The sequence below is a fragment of the Psammomys obesus genome, unplaced genomic scaffold (genome assembly GCF_907164565.1).
Source record: "Psammomys obesus unplaced genomic scaffold, mPsaObe1.curated_primary_1811, whole genome shotgun sequence".
Taxonomy (NCBI): domain Eukaryota; kingdom Metazoa; phylum Chordata; class Mammalia; order Rodentia; family Muridae; genus Psammomys; species Psammomys obesus.
In genome coordinates this window covers 593954-612206 of record NW_026592890.1, presented here as the reverse complement: position 1 = coordinate 612206, position 18253 = coordinate 593954, and the positions used below count along the sequence as shown (strand labels likewise).

Sequence of the window (18253 nt, the reverse complement as noted above, 5' to 3'; positions counted from 1 at the left end):
CTCTCTCTCTCTCTCTCTCTCTCTCTCTCTCTCCTTTTAGGCAGTGTCTCATGAACAACAGGCTGGCCTTGAACGCACTATGTTCCAAAGAAGGATCTTGATTTTGGATCTTCTTGGCGCCACCTCTCAAGTGCTAGGACTCCAGGCATGTGCAGCCACATCTGGTTTTCCGTGGTGACGTGGGTGGCTTAAAACCAAGGACTTCACGCAGCTCTGCACACATTGTACTCACCGGCTACAGCTACTGAGCTATGGCGAATGCTCCCAACAAATTTTTTTTTAAGCTTTGGCTGTTTAGAGATACCTACAACATGCAATGTTTATTGTGGCATTATTCACAGTGGCCAAGATATGAAACCAATCCATATTCCCATCAACAGGTGAATGGATAAAGAAAATACATCATATATCCAAAAAGAATTAAATGGATTGCAGGAAAATGGACTGAATTGGAAATCATCATGCGAAGAAAAACAGCCAGACCCAGAAAGATAAACATCACATTTCTCTTATATGCAGAATCAGTCTCTCTCTCCCCTTTACACACACAAAGGCTCGTGCGTGCGCGCGTGTGCACACACACACACACACACACACACACACACACACAGGCATGCACACATGTGAAACTAGAAGAAAGGGGGACAAGGGAGGGTCATGGGGAACAAATATGAACAAAAAAGATGATTATATAAGCCTGAAAATGGCACAAAACCCCATTAGTTTATATGCTCAACAGCATTTTAATGTGTAGTTCCACTCTACGTAGGCTGCACTATAGGTCCTGGGGATTGAACTCAGGTTGTTGGGCCCTTCTCACTGGCCCTTATAAACAGTATTTCAAGGCTCTGACTTTTAAAATGTTGGACATTAAGGCTGTAATACTTACTAGCTTGATAGATAAAGGTACTTAAAAAGCATTTAAGTCTCTGGTATGTGATAACGAAAGAAAAGGCTCTCGTTATCTTATTTCATCCACTCCCTGCCCAACACTCAATATTCATGTCTTTCTACATCCCCAGAGATGAACTAATTTGTCCTCTCAGAGTTCAAAGATGCCATTTGTGGGGATGCAACTTCCAATCATACAGCATTATATAACATTTTGAACTATTTTAAAATTCACTAAAAGGGTAAAAGAGGCTGTGAGCTCTATCTGAGGTCCAATCTCACGAGGCTCTCAAAGGCTCTTTTATAGATCATTTAGAAAGATTAAAAGAACCCTACCTTGCCCAGTCAGTCAAAGTTCCATTAAACATGAAAGACCCTCTGGCTATGGATCCCGCCTCACCACAAAGTATATGGCTGGCTATTTTACCTTCAACTTGTTTTCCTGTTCATTACCTCATTTCATCAGCGAACAATGAAACATAGGAACCATATATAAAGATGGGAAGGACCACCCCATGCCCTTTAGTGTCTGGGTGATGGCCAAAATCACATCTTCCCTTTTCAAATGTTCAACATAAAAGTGACTAAGATGCTGGAAGGAAAGGGGCAGTGGGTGAGACAGAGGCACCATGGCAGATGACACAGGCATCTGGAGACTAAGGGAGAGAAGAAAAATGCAAGGTATAAACAACAGGGATGAGGAAAAGCAGCACATGGAGCCAAATGTTCCCAGAGCATTAGGATTCAGTCATGACAGGTAGATGCCATCACTGAATCCCTGTCTAGTAAGAGAAAGAAAAAGTTCATCTATGCATTTTGGATTAGTTTAATACGATGTCTCTGCACGTAGGGAAGAAGGTATTTCCTTTGTCCCTATAACCAGCGTGTGCAACCCAACTACCCGGCTTAGAAGCCTCTCTTCTGAGAAATCAGTTAGCTGGGACAAGTCAAATTGTGCCCTGTGAATGTCTCTTAAATCAGTGTCTGTATCAATAACTTCCACAAAATCTCCCTGTTCACAAATCCTAATGACAAAACCTAAACCTGAGCTATAGAGGTTGTGTTTATATAGTGTACAGCCAAATGTATCCCTTCAAAACAGTTCACCCAACCGGGAGTGCCACCATTGCTAATGCACAGAAGCATAACCTGGGCTCAGAAAGCCGAGCCTCTTCCTTCTCTTGCCTTGTGGAGAAAGCTCGCCAAGAACTCTGCAGAGCAAGACAGGAAGCTTGGACAGCTTCACGCAGTATTGATGGGGTGAAACTTGGAAAAAACACCTCTCCTCACCTGGTTTCTCTCATTCATCTCTTATTTCTTCTCACCCAAATCTTATCAAGCAGCCTTGACAAAAGAAAACAAGACCAAGAGTCTTCTTGGAACAACTGCTGAGTATTTTAAGGTTCCTCTCTTAGTGAGATGAGTTTTGATTAGGTGAAAAGGTTACTAAAAAAATGATAAGAAAAAGCCTAGCACAAACCAGTAACAACTTTAATAAGTTTCCTGAGAGGTTGTAAGATTGTTGGCAGTTTTGCAGGTATTTCTCCTCAAGTACAAATGACATCATGGTTGAAAGTCAGAAACTGAACCACTTTGGTCTTTATTTGGTCCACATATTGTTTTGGTTGAACATCAGTTAACTTTCTATTTTTACTGGGAGTGATGTCAGGACTGTTTTTAGGATACAGTGTCTGGTTCTGTGGAACTTAACACATGATCATGCTTTTGAGTGTCTTTTTCTAGAGCTGTAAGCATGTGTGTATTTGGTGGAGAATGTGCTCATCAGCAAATAGTCCTCAATACTCTGAAACACATTTTCAATTGAAAGTTTAAAACAGAAGCTAGCACATGGCACACATTTGTAAGTTCCAGAGTATGGGAAACTGAGGTAGGGGGATTGTTTCAGCTCAGGAGTTCAAGGCCAGGAGAAAAAGAACATAGGCTTTGGCCACTAAAAACCTGAAGGTATCTGGTACGTCATGAGGCACGAAAATTAGTAGGTTTGTAACATATGTGTTGCCCTAGAAACACCAACATTTTAAAGAGTGAATTAACATCTGAACTCTGCTTAATCTTTACCTCTGGGAACTGATATATAACTCACAACCAAATTCACAACTGAAGTTCCATGGGGTGTGCTCTGGCATATAAGCTGAGCCAAGCTCAAATCGAATAATTTATATAAATAATTAATTTGGCAATAATTTATGCAAAATTATTATTCATTATAAAAGTGAATGGAAAAGAAAAACAAGACAAGCCCCGGGACTCTTCGCCCTCCCCCCACCCAGTTCCTTCACTTCCTCCTCTAAACATCCGAGCAACAGAGGGCCCAGGACAGAACGATGTCTTTGGGGTAATCCACGGAGGCAGCTGTGGGGTCTTCGCCAGGTCCACCCCGCAGCCCCACACTGCAGGACATAGAGATCACAGCCTCTCAGGGTCTAGAAACTTCTAGACATAAATGGAGACTTGTGGTACAGGTGACAACAATTGAGTTCAGATACAACTACCATCTGTTCACAAGAAGTCTGCCCCCCACCCCCGTTATCATCTGTTTCATTAGCTGAGAGGCACCCTGTTTTGCAGAACAGTACGCTGGCCGAACGTGTGAATGGTGTCATCGTCTCTGCTATGGCACAGAGCTGATCCGCTATGCAAATATCAACTACTCCATCGACAACCTGACAACGTTCTTCATTAGGTTTCTCTTACATGAATTTGTTTTAGTACTCTCCTCCTGCATCATTGACAGCATCACCCCAACCCCAAACGAAGCCCTTTGCTTTCCTCGATATTTTTGCAAACCTATTTCTCCTGCTCGGCAAATCAAAAAGTCCTTAGAGTCTGCCTTACCTCCACGATGCTTTTCAAATCTTGCACATAGGTCCTTTCTGTCTCCAGGATTTCCTGTACAACTCTATCCACATAGAGAAGCTTGGGGCTGGTGGCCGAGTCCGCCGAGGTTTGGGGTCCCCCATTCGCGTCCGCTCTCCATGGAGCCCTGGGCTGCCTCTCGCTGACTTCAACCATGTTCTGTGGCCCGGAAGCGCTGTCCCTCTGCAGCTCGCTGCTCGAAAACGGCCGAGCTGGAATCAGCTCCAGCTTTATGGCCCCAGCTTCTCTATCCTGGTGAAATAAGCCCAAGTGGCTATTTGAAACCAAAGTCATTCTGCTGCCAAAGGAGCCATGGCTGTCCCTGGAGGAGGCCGAGGATGAGGTGGAGCCAAAGCTGATGGGTCTGTCACTGTCGGAAAGCTCCATGGTTTTCGGTTCTGGGCACTGGGAAGGTTCAGCTGTGGCCCTTGGGTCAGGAACTTGAGTTACAGCTGATGGTGCTTCAGGTTGCAGCCGGTGGTGCCCATCTGCTTCCGTTGAAGGAGGATAGAAAAGACAGAAGAAAGGTCAGTGGGGGTCCTCTCAACAGGAGGAAAACAGGTCAGACCCACCCAGGTGCAGAGAGCGCGTCATTAACCTGAGGTAGCGAGTGGCTCAGAGGAAAGGCAGGCTAAGATGCTCAGGAGAGCATCTGTCCTCTGTTCTCCGAGCCTGCCGGAAAGGCAGCCTCAGGCTCGGCCCTGGCCTCCTGACCTTGGATCTGCAACTCAACAGATCGCAGAGCAAGCCAGCGTACCCTGAACTGTGAGAAGCAGGACACCCATTGCACGCTATTTTTCTAAGTGCAACCACCTGAACTGACGCACCTCTGCCGACGGGCCCAGATTTACCTACTTAAGGCTCTGTGGTCAGGGCACAGAGACCCAGCAACTTTAACCAATGCCACACGCAATTCTTGAGTGCTGAGGAAGGAGGCTGACTCTTACAGGATCTTGAGAAAGGTTGTTTTGTTTTAGATTTTAAGTCTTCCACTGTAATTTTTACATAAGGGGCCCGGGGCATGGAGACGTCATTTAAGCGACACTGATGGGCATTTCACTCGCACACAGCACTGAGCATAGAGCTTCATGGGTTCATTTTTCTTCTAATAGCGAGGCACAAAAGACAAACTGAAATAATAACAGCCATGTCCTATGTAAAACAGATCCCTCGCCTTAGCCTTTGCCCACAGCCATCCTTTAAAACTGGCCCCCAGGCCTGCAGGGTGGCTCAGCTGGTATTGGCACTTCCCACAAGGCTTCACTACCTGACTGTGATCCCCAGGTTCACGAGAAAGGAAAGGAATGATTCCTGCAGGCCGTCCCACATGCTGGTGTGGCCCACATTCTCTCCGTCTCTCTCTCAAACAAACATAAATAAATGTCATTAGGAAACTGCCCTGCCTAAGACAGACAAACGTGGCTTTTGTAGTATCTCTTCAGTTGTCATATTTAAGAGCTCCTGGAGTAACTCCAGCAGCCCCCATGAAAAGCCGTGAAACTACAGCTTTAAATTAGGAACTAAATGATGAGAAAAATTAAGCACATCTGGGTCGCTAACAGCTATGAGAAAGCACACGGCGACACCACCTGCCGAGTGGAGAGGTGACAGTACACGGGGCAGAGGAGAACCAACCTGGGTTCAAAATGGCTGTTCCTGAACTTGAACACTCCACAATTATTCTTAAGAAACATGCAAGAATCCAAATTATTTTTTTCAGCTGTCAAGGCAGGATCAGCAACCTCCTCCCTCCCAGTTTGTACCTTATGATAAGAGATCGGACAGAGTAAAAATACAGATTGTGAGCTTGTTTTGACTTTATAATAAAGATCAAATTGCTGCTACCAATATTTTTAGAATGTAAGTCCTTCAGAACCTGTCCTTCCCCTAGACTATGTGCACAGAAAATATAACTGCCAACCTATAAAACAAATGCTAAAATTGTAACTACGACACGAAGGCCCTCACTTCTGCTGACAACAAGGAATGGTAAGAAATGAGCAAGTGCCCACAGTGACCGCCACCACATGGTATGAGTTTGCTCCAAGTTTTTAAAGCTTTTGAGATATGCTTTCTGCTTGCTCTGTAGCAGCTTTATAGCCTGTAAAACACGGATTGGTTTGTAGTTAAAATGCACTTGACCTAAGAAGCCTGATCCAACTTGAGTGTGGGCGAAGATCCAAGAAGCGGCCATGCATTCAGACATACTTGTTGCAGAACACACTCGCCAAAGTTCAGAACTGCTGTTAGGAAAATCTAGAATGTGACAGGTTGGGGAGATGGCTCAGTGGGATAAACCCTTGCTGTGCCAGTGTGAGGATCTGAGTTCAAATCCCTGACCCCACATAAAGGTTGACACAGTATTGTGTGTTTCCAACCCTGATGCCCCTGTAGCAAGATGGAAGGTAGAGTCAGAAGAATCTCTGCAAGCTTGCGGGCCACCTAGCCTGGCCTATGCACACACACACACACACACACACACACACACACACACACACACACAAAGAGAGAGAGAGAGAGAGAGAGAGAGAGAGAGAGAGAGAGATTAATGCTTACAAAGCACAGATGCAGGCAGGTTTCTTTAGGTGGTATCCACCATGATTGTGACCACAATATTGACCCCAGTGTAGGGAATGGCCACTCTCATGGGAAATCAAGGTCCTTTACGGTCCCAAAGGTCCAGTGAGGCTATGATTTAGGGTCAACCTAAGTTAGGTACGCTCCATACCAAAGGCTAGGACATCTGGAAAGGTCTAGGTCAAACAATTAATCCCCACAGAGGAGACAGGGTGGTCTCCAGGGCAGGTCTCCACTTCCTATCTTCTCTCTGGTCTATAAAACATCTTTAGCACTCATTACCAAGATGAGCAAATACAAAAGAGAGACCCATTTCTTTCTTATCATTTCTTTTCTCTAGTTACTTTTACTCTAAGACTGAGAGATCGAGGAAGAAGAAATTGGTTTTCGCTTCTAAGTTATGCTGCTATGGATGTGAGTACCTTTGAAATATTTGCAAAGTTAGGACAGAGTGCAGTGTACGTGTGACCCCTTCTGGGTAGCTCTTGAACAGAGACATGAGTGGGTTCTGCTCTAGGGATGCTCATATCAGGTTATTGAAACCCTCGGGACCAGAGTAATTGCCAGTTAGATACTTTATTAAACGGAATGCAAGAGATATTTGATGTCTGTAGTTATTCAGCCTAGCTTACTTGGCTAACTACCATCCAAAACTACCGAAGACAGAAATAAGACATTTAAAATCAAGCCAAATAATAGCATGTAATTTGAGGCTATCCTTGTTAATGAGTAACATTTTTTATGTTGACTCATGGCTTGGAAGGTAATTATAGTTTTCTCATTTAAGGCAAAATGCTTCATAAAAACTGTCTAGTCTTGCTCTCACCTCCCTTGAAATAACTGAAGATTTCTACCATCTGGACTCTTCTTTCTAATGTAAATATCCAGTGATTAATATTTGTAAAGTTGTGCTGCTCAACATAATAGCCACTAGCTATGTGGGGTGACTGAGCAATGGAGATGCGGCAATCCAGAATTGAGGTGGGCAGAAGCTATAGAACACACACTGGGTTTAAATGACAGTATGGGGCAAATTATCAAAGACTTCATTCATACTTTTATCTGGTTATCTGTTGAAATGGTACTTTAGAATAGTGAGATAAATGTAATACCTTTGCAAAAATTTACCAGTGTTGTTTTGCCTTTTTAAATGTCACTATGAGCAGATTTTAAATTCTATGGATTGCTTATGTATATTTTTATTAAGCAAAGGTAATGTTGAAACCATCTAGAGAACTACATTAATCTGTAAGGGGCTCAGTGGTTAAAAATACAAACTGCTCTTGAAGAAGAGCTGAGTTTGGTTCCAGTACCCACATTGGGTATCTCACAGCCGCTTGTCACATCAGCTGCAGAAGTTCTGATTCCATTTTCTGGACACTCTAGGCATCTACATACATGTGCACATAACCCCACACAGACACACATGTACACATAACTTAAAATTATAATGGGTAAAATATTTACATTTGTCGGCTTATTCATTGTTATTCCAATAACTGTGAGTGGAATGATTTATGAAATATTTTCTTTTTTAATATATCCATGAATGTGAAATATTGTTGGGAGTAAGGAGAAAGAGAGGGAGAGACAACTGCTGTACAGTCGTGACAGGAGAGCGGAGCGGCTGTTTTCCACAGCAAACTGAACCATACGGCAAACTCTGCCGGAAATCTCTTTACTCTCCTTGGAGTGAAAGTTAACATATGTACACAGCTCTGCCTTCCTTCTAGAGCTTCACTCTCTTCCAGAATCCTGAGGAGAGGGCTAACACTAGACAGCTTTGGAGAACTTGCCAAACATTGGCTCATAGGCATCACAGATAGAACTTTTGACCATTAGTCCTGTGAAATAATCCAGTCCTACCCACACGGCGGCCACGGCCAGGCTCGCTGTTGGAGGTAGCTGGAGCAGCACCTGTAAGAAGCTGGAGGCTTGTCCATTCTGAAAATTAGCAGCACTCATTGGTCTGATCCTATCTCCTGTGTGCCACCCTCAATGAAAAGACAGGCTTCCACACCCTTCATTCCCCAATGAATCTTTGTAGGGGAAGCAATCCCATCCTTGGCTTCTCTTTATTTGTCCTTCAAATGTCCATTATTTTCATTTCTTTCTTTGGGAATGCCACCATCAGAATCAAAAGGCACCACTTGCTGGCTCCAACTTTTCCTGAGCTGACTTTGGTATTCAACTTTCCTGCCTTCATTTCACCCGCTTTACACACTAAGGCAGGGACCTGAGGGTTCCCCAGCCTACAAATCCCAAGGAGACTGCTGAAAGGCAAGGCTGAGACCCTCCCCACTATCAGGGTAGAGGGGGGCCCAGGACTCCAGTTTCTCTTCACTACTGTTTGTGACATCAAGCATTCCACATAGTTTCTTGGAAAAACCACTACCAAAATTTCTTCAGGCCTTCTTTACTATTTTACTATTTTTTTATTAGAACATCAAGTTCCTGCTACCCCAACTTGCCCATAATCATGAGCTATGACTCAAATAAACTCCCTTTTCCTTAAAAATAAATCTACTCTCTTGGCAAATTTTGAAGCATGTAACATAGAATTATTAACTATAGGCCTGTGCTGTTCTTATCCATCTTGCATAACTGAAAATTGAACCTTTGAGTAATTCCATGCTGCCTTCTCTCTCCCCAGCCGCTGGTAACTACCCTTCCACGCTTTTCTTCTGAGTTTGATTATTTTGCATTTCTCATGTGAGTGGTATCATGTAGTACTTGTCCTTTTGTGCCTGACTTAGTCCCCTTAGCACAGTCCCTCAGACTCACGCATGATGTCACAAGAGGCAGGATGTCCTTCCTCATGGCTGAGTACTATTCGGTTGCACACTTGCACGCACACACACACACACACAGCACATACATGCATATGGCACTTTAACTCACAGATAGAAAAATGAAAACAGTTTTCTTATACACTATACACAGAGCAATCAATCCAAAGAAAACAAAACAAAACTTAGATGTAAAATGCTAAACATAATAATTTTAGAAGAAAAACAGGGGAAAATGCTTGTTGACAGGAATCTAAGCAATGATTCCTTGGTTTCTTGGATATGGCACCAAAACATAGACAAACAAATAAACAAACAAAACCTACAACAACAACCAGGCCAATAAGACTAAATCAAACAAAAAAAGCTTCTGTACAATTTGGGGAATAATTCACAAAGTGAAAAGGCATCCCACAAACTAGAATAAAACATGAGCGAACCTTTTACAGGCAAAGGCTTAAGACCTAGAATGTCTAAGAACTCTACAACTCAACAGCAAAAACCCAAATGAAAGACAGGCGAAGGAACCAAAGAAAAACTTCTCCATTCTAGATGCGCACACTAACTATTCAGCAGGAGCTTGACATGACGAAAACAACCAAAGGGCCAGTCACAACCGGGCAAAGCTAGTACAAGACTGAGCTGTTGTAAAAATGCCTGAGAGGATGAACATGGACCAGACAGCACACACCTACCATAGACTCACACAGGTTGCTGGCTGGTTTCAGAGCTTATTGCCATGGTTTGAAGTTTGGTGTACCCATCAGGTCACAAGGACACCACTCCCTTGAGTGGGATTTGAATGGATTAGGATGACAAAGAGAGGTGATGGAAGGAAACACACTGGGACGTGCCTTCATCATCTGTTAAATCTGCTAGAGCCTTGGACCTGGACTTCTCAGCCACTGAAACTATGAACAATACATTTTTGTTCATAGTTTGCTGAGCTTATAGTTTGTTACAGTAGCTCAAACGGGCTAAGATGCGAGCCAGTGGTAACTAAGAGATACAATGGCTGCCTCGTTTGTTGGAGTTGAATGGGTGGTTAATTCGACTAATGTCTTCGACCAGCCAAGTGGTGATGCAGCCAGTCTGGTTAGAATGGGACCTAAGGGGAGTCCTGTAAGCCTTGTTGTCACTTGTATTATCTTTAGGGAACACTGGGAACTGTCCATTGCCTTCCGCCCAAACTGACTTGCCCTCAGCTGAGAACATTTCCCAGGCTCCTTTGCTTTTAGATAGGGCCACATATATATGGTCAAGTTTTCATCAGCTGAAGTGATGTCTTCCCACTGGGGAGTCTACTGATCGAGGTGTCTTTCCTCCACATTCTTTCCCCTTCACAGTGGAACCCAGATGGGCAGGGACTTTGCCTCTGACAGGAGAATGATTCCAGCGCCTCCAGCATGGCTGAGGGGGAAGATGGTGGGTACAGTTCCAAGTCACCATAGGAATAAGTTTCACTCCCTGGAGCTGCCTTGCCGGGGCAGCAAGCAGTGGGACACACTGAGGAGTTCAGGGGTGCTCTGGAGACCCCTGCTGTTCCAGCCCTCGCCACTGTGGCTTCAGCCCGAGCATCCCGCCACGTTAGACAACATAACAGCCTGACAGAACCCAAGTCAGACACGCTTGACCGAGTGTCTCCTGAGTTGCTGGTGCACAGGGACCCTGGGAGGTTCTAAATGATTATCACTGTTTCCAACTACGGAGGTTTAGGAGTGATCTGGCTTCCAGCAAGAGATTACCCAAGCAGATTCAGCTTCCATATACAAGTCTACGACAACATCTCCCTCAACCACCCCCTGCCCCAATCCCTGAAGTTCATGTGTTTCATCATGTTGGAAAGATTTTATAAAAACAAAACCAACCTGATCAGAGGTTAGGTACACTGAACCGTGAAACGGAGACTACAATTTCTGATTTCTAGTCTGTCACTCACTGTATTCAGCAGGCGCTCATAAACCATTAGGGCAAAAAGAGGCTTGGATATGAGAAAATAAGGAACAAACCCCAAGCAACTTGTCTAGAACACTTGGTATCTGTACCCAACAGACCTACATCATGTGTGTGTGTGTGTGTGTGTGTGTGTGTGTGAGTGTGTGTGTGTGTGTGTGGTATGTGTGTATGCATGTACCTGTTTATGTATGTATGAACCTATCCCCCACTATACATATACACAGAGATCAAAGGGTAGAGTGGAAATTAAATTATGACATGCTATTTTCCTCTGGTCAGAGCATGTATGTATTTGCTCAACATCGTTTTTAGTTGACCATGATCATTGGTTCTTCCCTGGAAAGTGAGAAAGCTGGACCAGATGGCTTCCCAGGCCCCATACAACCTCCAGGATGCAATTCCAACCCTGAAGTAACCAGAGGGTCTCTAGCTGATACCCACATTTCCTGCTCCTATCTGCAGTCAGGCATAAGTACCAACTCCATGCTAACAATGCCCTATATGGCACTAATGCCAGGTGTTAGCCAGTAAAGTTTTTCAGTGACTTTGCTAGAGTCAAACAAACTACCAACCTGTGTTTTTAATTTTGATTAAAAAATAACCAGCTCCAGATTCACTTTAAATAGGGCTTTCCTGTTAGCATAGAACTACTGGACTTAAGCAGTAAGTGAACAGCAGACACACACACACACACGCACACGCACACGCACGTACACACACACACGCACACCCACGTATACACACCTCATCTGTCTGGAACACACTTCTGTCCACAAACATCTCTGCACAGTTGGAAAGAGGCACAAAGCAAAATGACATTCTCTTAAAGAAAAAGGAGGAGGAAGGGAGAGAATTCCAAAGGGCTGACAATAACACTCAGTAAATAAATCCCTCCCCAAAGTACATTAAACACTTTCTTCATGAAAAAAGGAGGAAGGGAAATTGAAATGTCTAACAATAGAGGTCAGAGTAACTAAATCCTTCTGGAAAGCACAATGTTAAATTAAATGTCAGGTCCTCTTAGGTCCTTAAAGGTAGAGGAAACTGAATATTCAAAATACATTGTTCAGGAAAGATGAATGGTTTAATACATGTGAACAATGGCATCCTCACATTTAAGTTTTAGATACCAACTTACTGCCACAGAAAGTCTATGTGAAATATCAGCATGACTTTTCCCCAGGTAGAAACGGATCATTTTCTTTGGCTGTTTACATAAAAATGTCTCTTTTCTTCAATAACTGTAGCTTTCAAAATCTGCCCACATTACTTAATAAAAAAAGTTAAAACCACAGCCCCCATATGTATCAAATATTTAAACCTTTTAAGTGAAAATAATTTAATTTTCATATATAATTTGAGTTAAATCTATACACCTTTTAAAAATGTTAACATCACAAAGTTGAGTTAATTAATAGGACAGTATAAAGTTAGATCCCAGCAGAGAGTAATACCGATAGAAGCCCATTGCCTCTCCATCACAAGAATTTCTTTTAATAAAAGTATTTTCTACCAATAGTATGCTCAAACACAAACTGCCTCTTCCTAGTCCACTTTGGTTGCCGTGAGCCTCAGGCTAAGCTGCATTGCTGCTAAGCCTGAAGTCTGCAAACATCCACTTTGCCCCCCACCTTCCAGCTGAGCCCGCCAGAACCTTAACAAGAAAGGCTATTCAAGGGTGGACCATCAATGTCCACTTGGAAGCTTCCCTTCGGAGTCAACAACAGGCTCTCCAGTCATTTCATCCCAACTTTAAGGGAAGATCAAAGCCAAACGAAACCCAAACAAGCAGAAAACAATTTAATACAGACTTCAGTTCAGACGCAAGGGGCTGGGAAGGAATAGTCCGGATGAATTCCATCGTCGCATAACTTCAGGGCATGGCGTTTGCACCGGGACGCGTGTGCTGCAAACAGCTGAGTTTCTGTCCTTGCACAGTGCTGTGCAGAAAGCAGCCCGGGAGAGTTTCTGTGGCAGCTGCTGCCTCAGCTGCTCCATTCCCTGCAGAACTTCCACCAGCACCTACCTGCCCTCCGCAGCCGAGGCTCTCAGTCTGTCTTCAGCTGCAGCGGCTGCACTGGGTGCCCAGTCAGGTAAGACAAGAACCCTTTACTAGTCTGTGCAGCGTCTTCCACTGAAATATTGCATGAGTCAGCTTTTATCTCTCAAACCCAACACAAAGGCTTTACAAAAAAACCTGATTTGCAACTTTCTGGCCGCCTTTCCCCCCCCTGTGCACAGACCACAGGCTTCAGCATCACCGAGAGCCTTAAATGAAACATGACATCATTCAATTGAGAAACAGGACAATAGACACCCACTGTGGTTAAGCTGAAAACGCACACTTTGCTGAGCGACACCCTACAGCGTCCATTCTTTTGTACGCATCAAACACAACCCCCAGTCTGAAAGCCCTCTGGCTTTTACCTTCTGGCTCGGGCCACTGTTCTCCACAAGCCCCATATTAAAATGAGCTGGATCTTTGGCGGTCAGATACTTTCAAGTTCACTTCCTGATTTACAAGCTTGTGTGAAAGTGAATCACACAACTTTAACAGAGCTTTTAAAGGGGTGTCCAGGACTGACTAATGCCTCGTCGAGGGTGCCCTGGGTAACCTCACTTTGCTAGTTACACACTGTACATTTCAGTCAGCACAGTTTTACAGGAATACATCTGCATAGACTTTAAACAAGAGTTTTAAGAATTCTGTCTGTAGGCAAGAGCCTAAAATCAAAATGTGCAGGCATTTTTTTGGAAAACAGTAAAGTTCTATGATCTCATAAACACTAAGTAATAAATACAGACTGGTCTACATTTCAGTGAATTAGATTTCCAATTATTTGGGATTTTAAAGTTCCCTAAGGTCACTCACTTTTCTCACAAGCATGCACACATATACACACAATAAAATGAGATAAAATGCCATGTCTATCTAGAGACAAAGTTTCAATAAAGTTTTACTTTTACATATCTATACCCAAGCCTGGCTTTCTCTCATCTGCAGATGCTCACACGTGATGATCTGAAGGGATCAGACACTTTCACTGTGCATTCCTCCGAAAGCCTTCGGCTGTGGTTCTGAAAAGCGGTGCTCGCAGACCATCTTTAATACTGCAGTCTCCATCGTGCCTACCAGGCGATTGAAGCTAACAGCGTAACAGGATAATTTGTTTGATTGCCCATTTCCTTTGAGTGAGTCTGTGCACACATGGGCTTCTCCACTCATTGCTTCAGATGGCAGCGAAAGTTTGGGAGATACTGTGTGTGGGGGGGTCATTGCTCTCTCCTACCCACCAGGTCAATGGGGATCATTAATCCAGGCTTCTAGGAGACCTTGTGAGAGAAAGCCCCTACCCCGCCCCCAGGCTGTGGAAATAGCCTTACTGTTCCTTTCTGACCACCACCACAGTGGCCTCTCTGTCCATCATTGTCCCACCCTGGAGCCCAGATGCACCTTCCTTTCCACTTAGCGGAATTTTCTCCATCTTATGAGTTCCTATCTAAGTCTCCACCCCACCCTGACCCATCACTGTTCCTACTGGCCACAGAGCTACTTACTATGCTCAGCGTAAGCTTTGCATAGTCTCATGTTCTCCTCCTCTCTCCAAACCCTGACCTGTCAGAGCTGAGGGAGATAGGCAACCTTCCCACACCGTAGATTTCAAACTCCTAGATGGACACGAATAAACAGAGGAGTTTCTTGGCTCATACCTATTCTATGTGCAGTGTCTGACATCAAATTAACTACTTCCATCTTCTAATAAAAGATTTCCGCCCTGGGGTCCTCCCTGATCCCCCAAACATGTTGCTGTTTTTAATATTTCTGAGAGATGCTGCCTGGGTTACAAGGAACACTACAACCTAGCTGCTTTGTGTGTGGCCACATTCTTCCAAGGGAATGTGGACAAGTGATGACCCTGAGGGACAGATCCAAAGTGACAGCACAGGCCAGGGCACTCCTATGAAACAGTCATAATCTAGTGTAGAGACAGCTCCTGTTTTCTGAAGCTCCGCAGCTTGTACAAAGTCCTCTCACATTAATAACTTGCAAATACCTGAAACCGACTACAGCACACCTGCAAATGACAAAAGGTTAAAGTATAATCTGAATTTTTAAATTATGTTTTTCTTTCTCCTTCAGACCAGGACGCGCGCGCGCGCGCACACACACACACACACACACACACACACACACACACACACACACTATGTATCTCTGTATTTATCCCTGTACCATAATTTTTGCAAAACGGAATTAACAAATGCATAACATATAGGGCCAAAGGCTGGATAACAGCACAGAGGAAAAGAAGGGGGAGGGAAAAGTCCCATGTTAAGGTAGGAGAACCAGGGGCCTTTCACCTTTCATCTCATGGTCCCATTTTCTTACAGCCCAGCTGGGCTCTGCTCAAACTGTACAAAGGCCTTGTATTCCAGTCCTTCCCTGCTCACAATCCAGACACCAGTTAACTGGACTGGTAACAGCTCCTGGGAGGAAATTGCTCTCTTGCTTCTACCTTCTGTGGGTAGAGCAGGAAGAGCCCTCTGGCACACCGATAGCCCCAGGTATGTTGTCCTGGCCAGTTCTTAGTGCTCAGTTCACTTGCCAGTATCACCACTCAATCAAAAGATAGGTTTTGCTCGGCAAACTTTCTCTCCAAACACAGGAAGATCAGTCATGTGCAATCACACATGTGTCCTCCTTAGTGGACAAGGATGCCATGGCTGTACAACGAGGAAGGGGCACTTTTCCACACTATCATCTGCAATGAGAAACCGAAGCACACAGGAGTATCACACGCCTGGATGTATCCATAGCAACTAGAACACAAGCTAGCAAGAGAGCAGGCGGCCTGAAAGTCAGCAGCTGGGAAATCTCCACCAGGGAAACACTGTAACCCTTCCTAGAGCCCACCACAGCCTGGAATCCCACCGCTGGCAATCCCCACCTGAATGCTTAGCATTGCTTGGGTCTCAGAAGTCTTTGGATTTTGAAATATTTGTATACACGCTCTCTATTGAGGGCAGAGGACACAAGTCCAAACGTGTGTTCATTTATGTACTATATGTAGCTGTGCACATGGGTTGACATTAGTTTTAGACAACATTTGCCATACTTCAGTGTATGAGATGAAGTTCCATTTGGGACATCATGTCAGTACTCCAGATGTTTTAAGATCTCGTGGCTTTCTGATTTCACAGCGCTTTCAGAGTCAGATTTTGAGATTAGGGTGCATCATCTATGCTGGAAACTGCTCTGAGCACACAGAGATGGCTGGCTCTATTGGGAAAGTGTTTGCCTTGCGAGCACGAGAACCAAGCTCCTTCCCCAGGGAGGAGGAGGAGAAGGAGGAAGGTGATCTCTACGCCTCAATGGCCAGCTACCATCACCTTCTTGGTGAAATTTTAGATTAATAAGAGACCCTGTCTCCCACGATAGGTGGAAGGTGGCTGGGAAATGGCACCAGAGTGGTCCTCTGACATCCACATGAACTCATACAGGAACACACACACACACACACACACACACACACACACACACACTTAAAAAAAAGAGAGACATATTCCAAGTCTTTCTTGGTATGGGTAAATGTCATGAGTGAAAACTGTAACTCTTCATGGGAAGGACCATAGGGTCATTGCTCTTGTGCCAAGAATTAGCCTGCCCATTCTTCTAAGAACTACCCTGGGGTGTTAGGAATGAGACTATAAGGCTTTTTGTCTAGTTGTTTGGGATATTGAGAGGAAAAATGTGTGCACTGCAGCTGCCGGGGCTTCAAGGATGCCCGCACTGAAACACTTTGCAAACTCTGAAGGTAGCCAACAGTGCCAAAAAGCTGGACAATGGACACCCCAGAGATGGCAGGACAGGAAAATTCATGTCTTGGGGGACTTGAGAAAGGATTCAGCCCCAAGTCATACAGGACCAGAAAACGTTAAAAAGTTGCATCATGGTTTCAGATATGAAGATGCTCGAAAGGGCAGGCGCTGTTTCAAAGCATTGGTCATAGTTTCTATGTAAAGCATAACGGCTAAATGCTGGCGGGGATCGCAGGAAGACTGTCCTTCGGTTTTAGATACTGCTGTTAGTTTTCATTTCTAAGACAACCAACAAAAACAACTCTTTTCTGATATGCAGGCTTTCACAAAACATTCCCAATTTGTGTTTAGTCTTTCAGAACTTTTTCTTTGGCATAGAGGTATAGGGGAATGTTGAGGTGAGCCTTTTGGAAGCCCATAGGGAGGCATCAGTGACTCCTGCGACTCCTTGAAAGATCCTGATCCACTGCACATAGTGTTGATCCACTAGGGACTCCTAGCACACGAGTGAAGTCTCAAAATGGATCCAAGGCCCGAGTGCTGCCTGCTTTCCCCTTCTTTACAGAGGTCTTCTGGGCCTCACCCTGCCCTCATCTCCCAGGTTTCCTTAGCGTCGCACCAACCTGATCGATTGTTACTGGTGCTCAAGACTAGCATGGGCTGGTCTGATTGGCCTTTCAATCACTTCAAGGCTGTTACACTGGATAATAAAGTTAGCTCTGCACTTTTGAGTGTGGTCTCTGGAGTCTTATTCCCAGAATTCTACACGGCCCTATTGCCACTTGCCCCCTTCCCTCAGTTCCCGATCCCCACACAGAGGCAAAGTAAATATTATTACATTTTCTGAATACATCACAGGAAAAAAAATGTGGCAAACACCAAAGACAATGGCATATCCCAAACAGCCTATTTGCTTAAAAGTCCCTTGAAGGGTACACGGACCTTCTCTTGGAAGTGAGTGGTAATGAACCAATCCCGTCTGCAGATACTTACTAAAAATCTGCACACACATTCTAAGCCCAGAAAACATCACCAGTTACAAATCTGCCTATGGTGGTTACACCCGTGTTTGGCCACACATTTGGGCAGACAAAGAAGCTGACCTGGCAATTTTCTTCCAAAGGGCTATTTGTAAAGTGAAATGATTTCAATGGCTTCTGACTTTGTTTCTACTAATTTAGAAAGTATTTACCCTCAGCAGAACAAACAGGCTTAAGGTAGATAGAAAGCATCTCCTTTTGGAAAAATGTGAAAGTCTTTTCTTCTTTCTTCCTTCCTTCCTTCCTTCCTTTCTTTCTTTCTTTCTTTCTTTCTTTCTTTCTTTCTTTCTTTCTTTCTTTCTT

At 44.2% G+C, this 18253-nt stretch overlaps 1 protein-coding gene across 1 annotated transcript in view; it reads right to left on the bottom strand.

Moving 5' to 3' along the window:
- Nucleotides 1–18253, bottom strand: part of Plekhg1 (pleckstrin homology and RhoGEF domain containing G1) — a 134182-nt gene that overhangs the window by 62298 nt on the left and 53631 nt on the right. Inside the window, exon 2 of the mRNA XM_055615864.1 lies at nt 3748–4256. Coding sequence (XP_055471839.1) covers nt 3748–4155 — 408 coding nt within the window. The 5' untranslated portion in view covers nt 4156–4256. The remainder of the gene's footprint in view (nt 1–3747; nt 4257–18253) is intronic.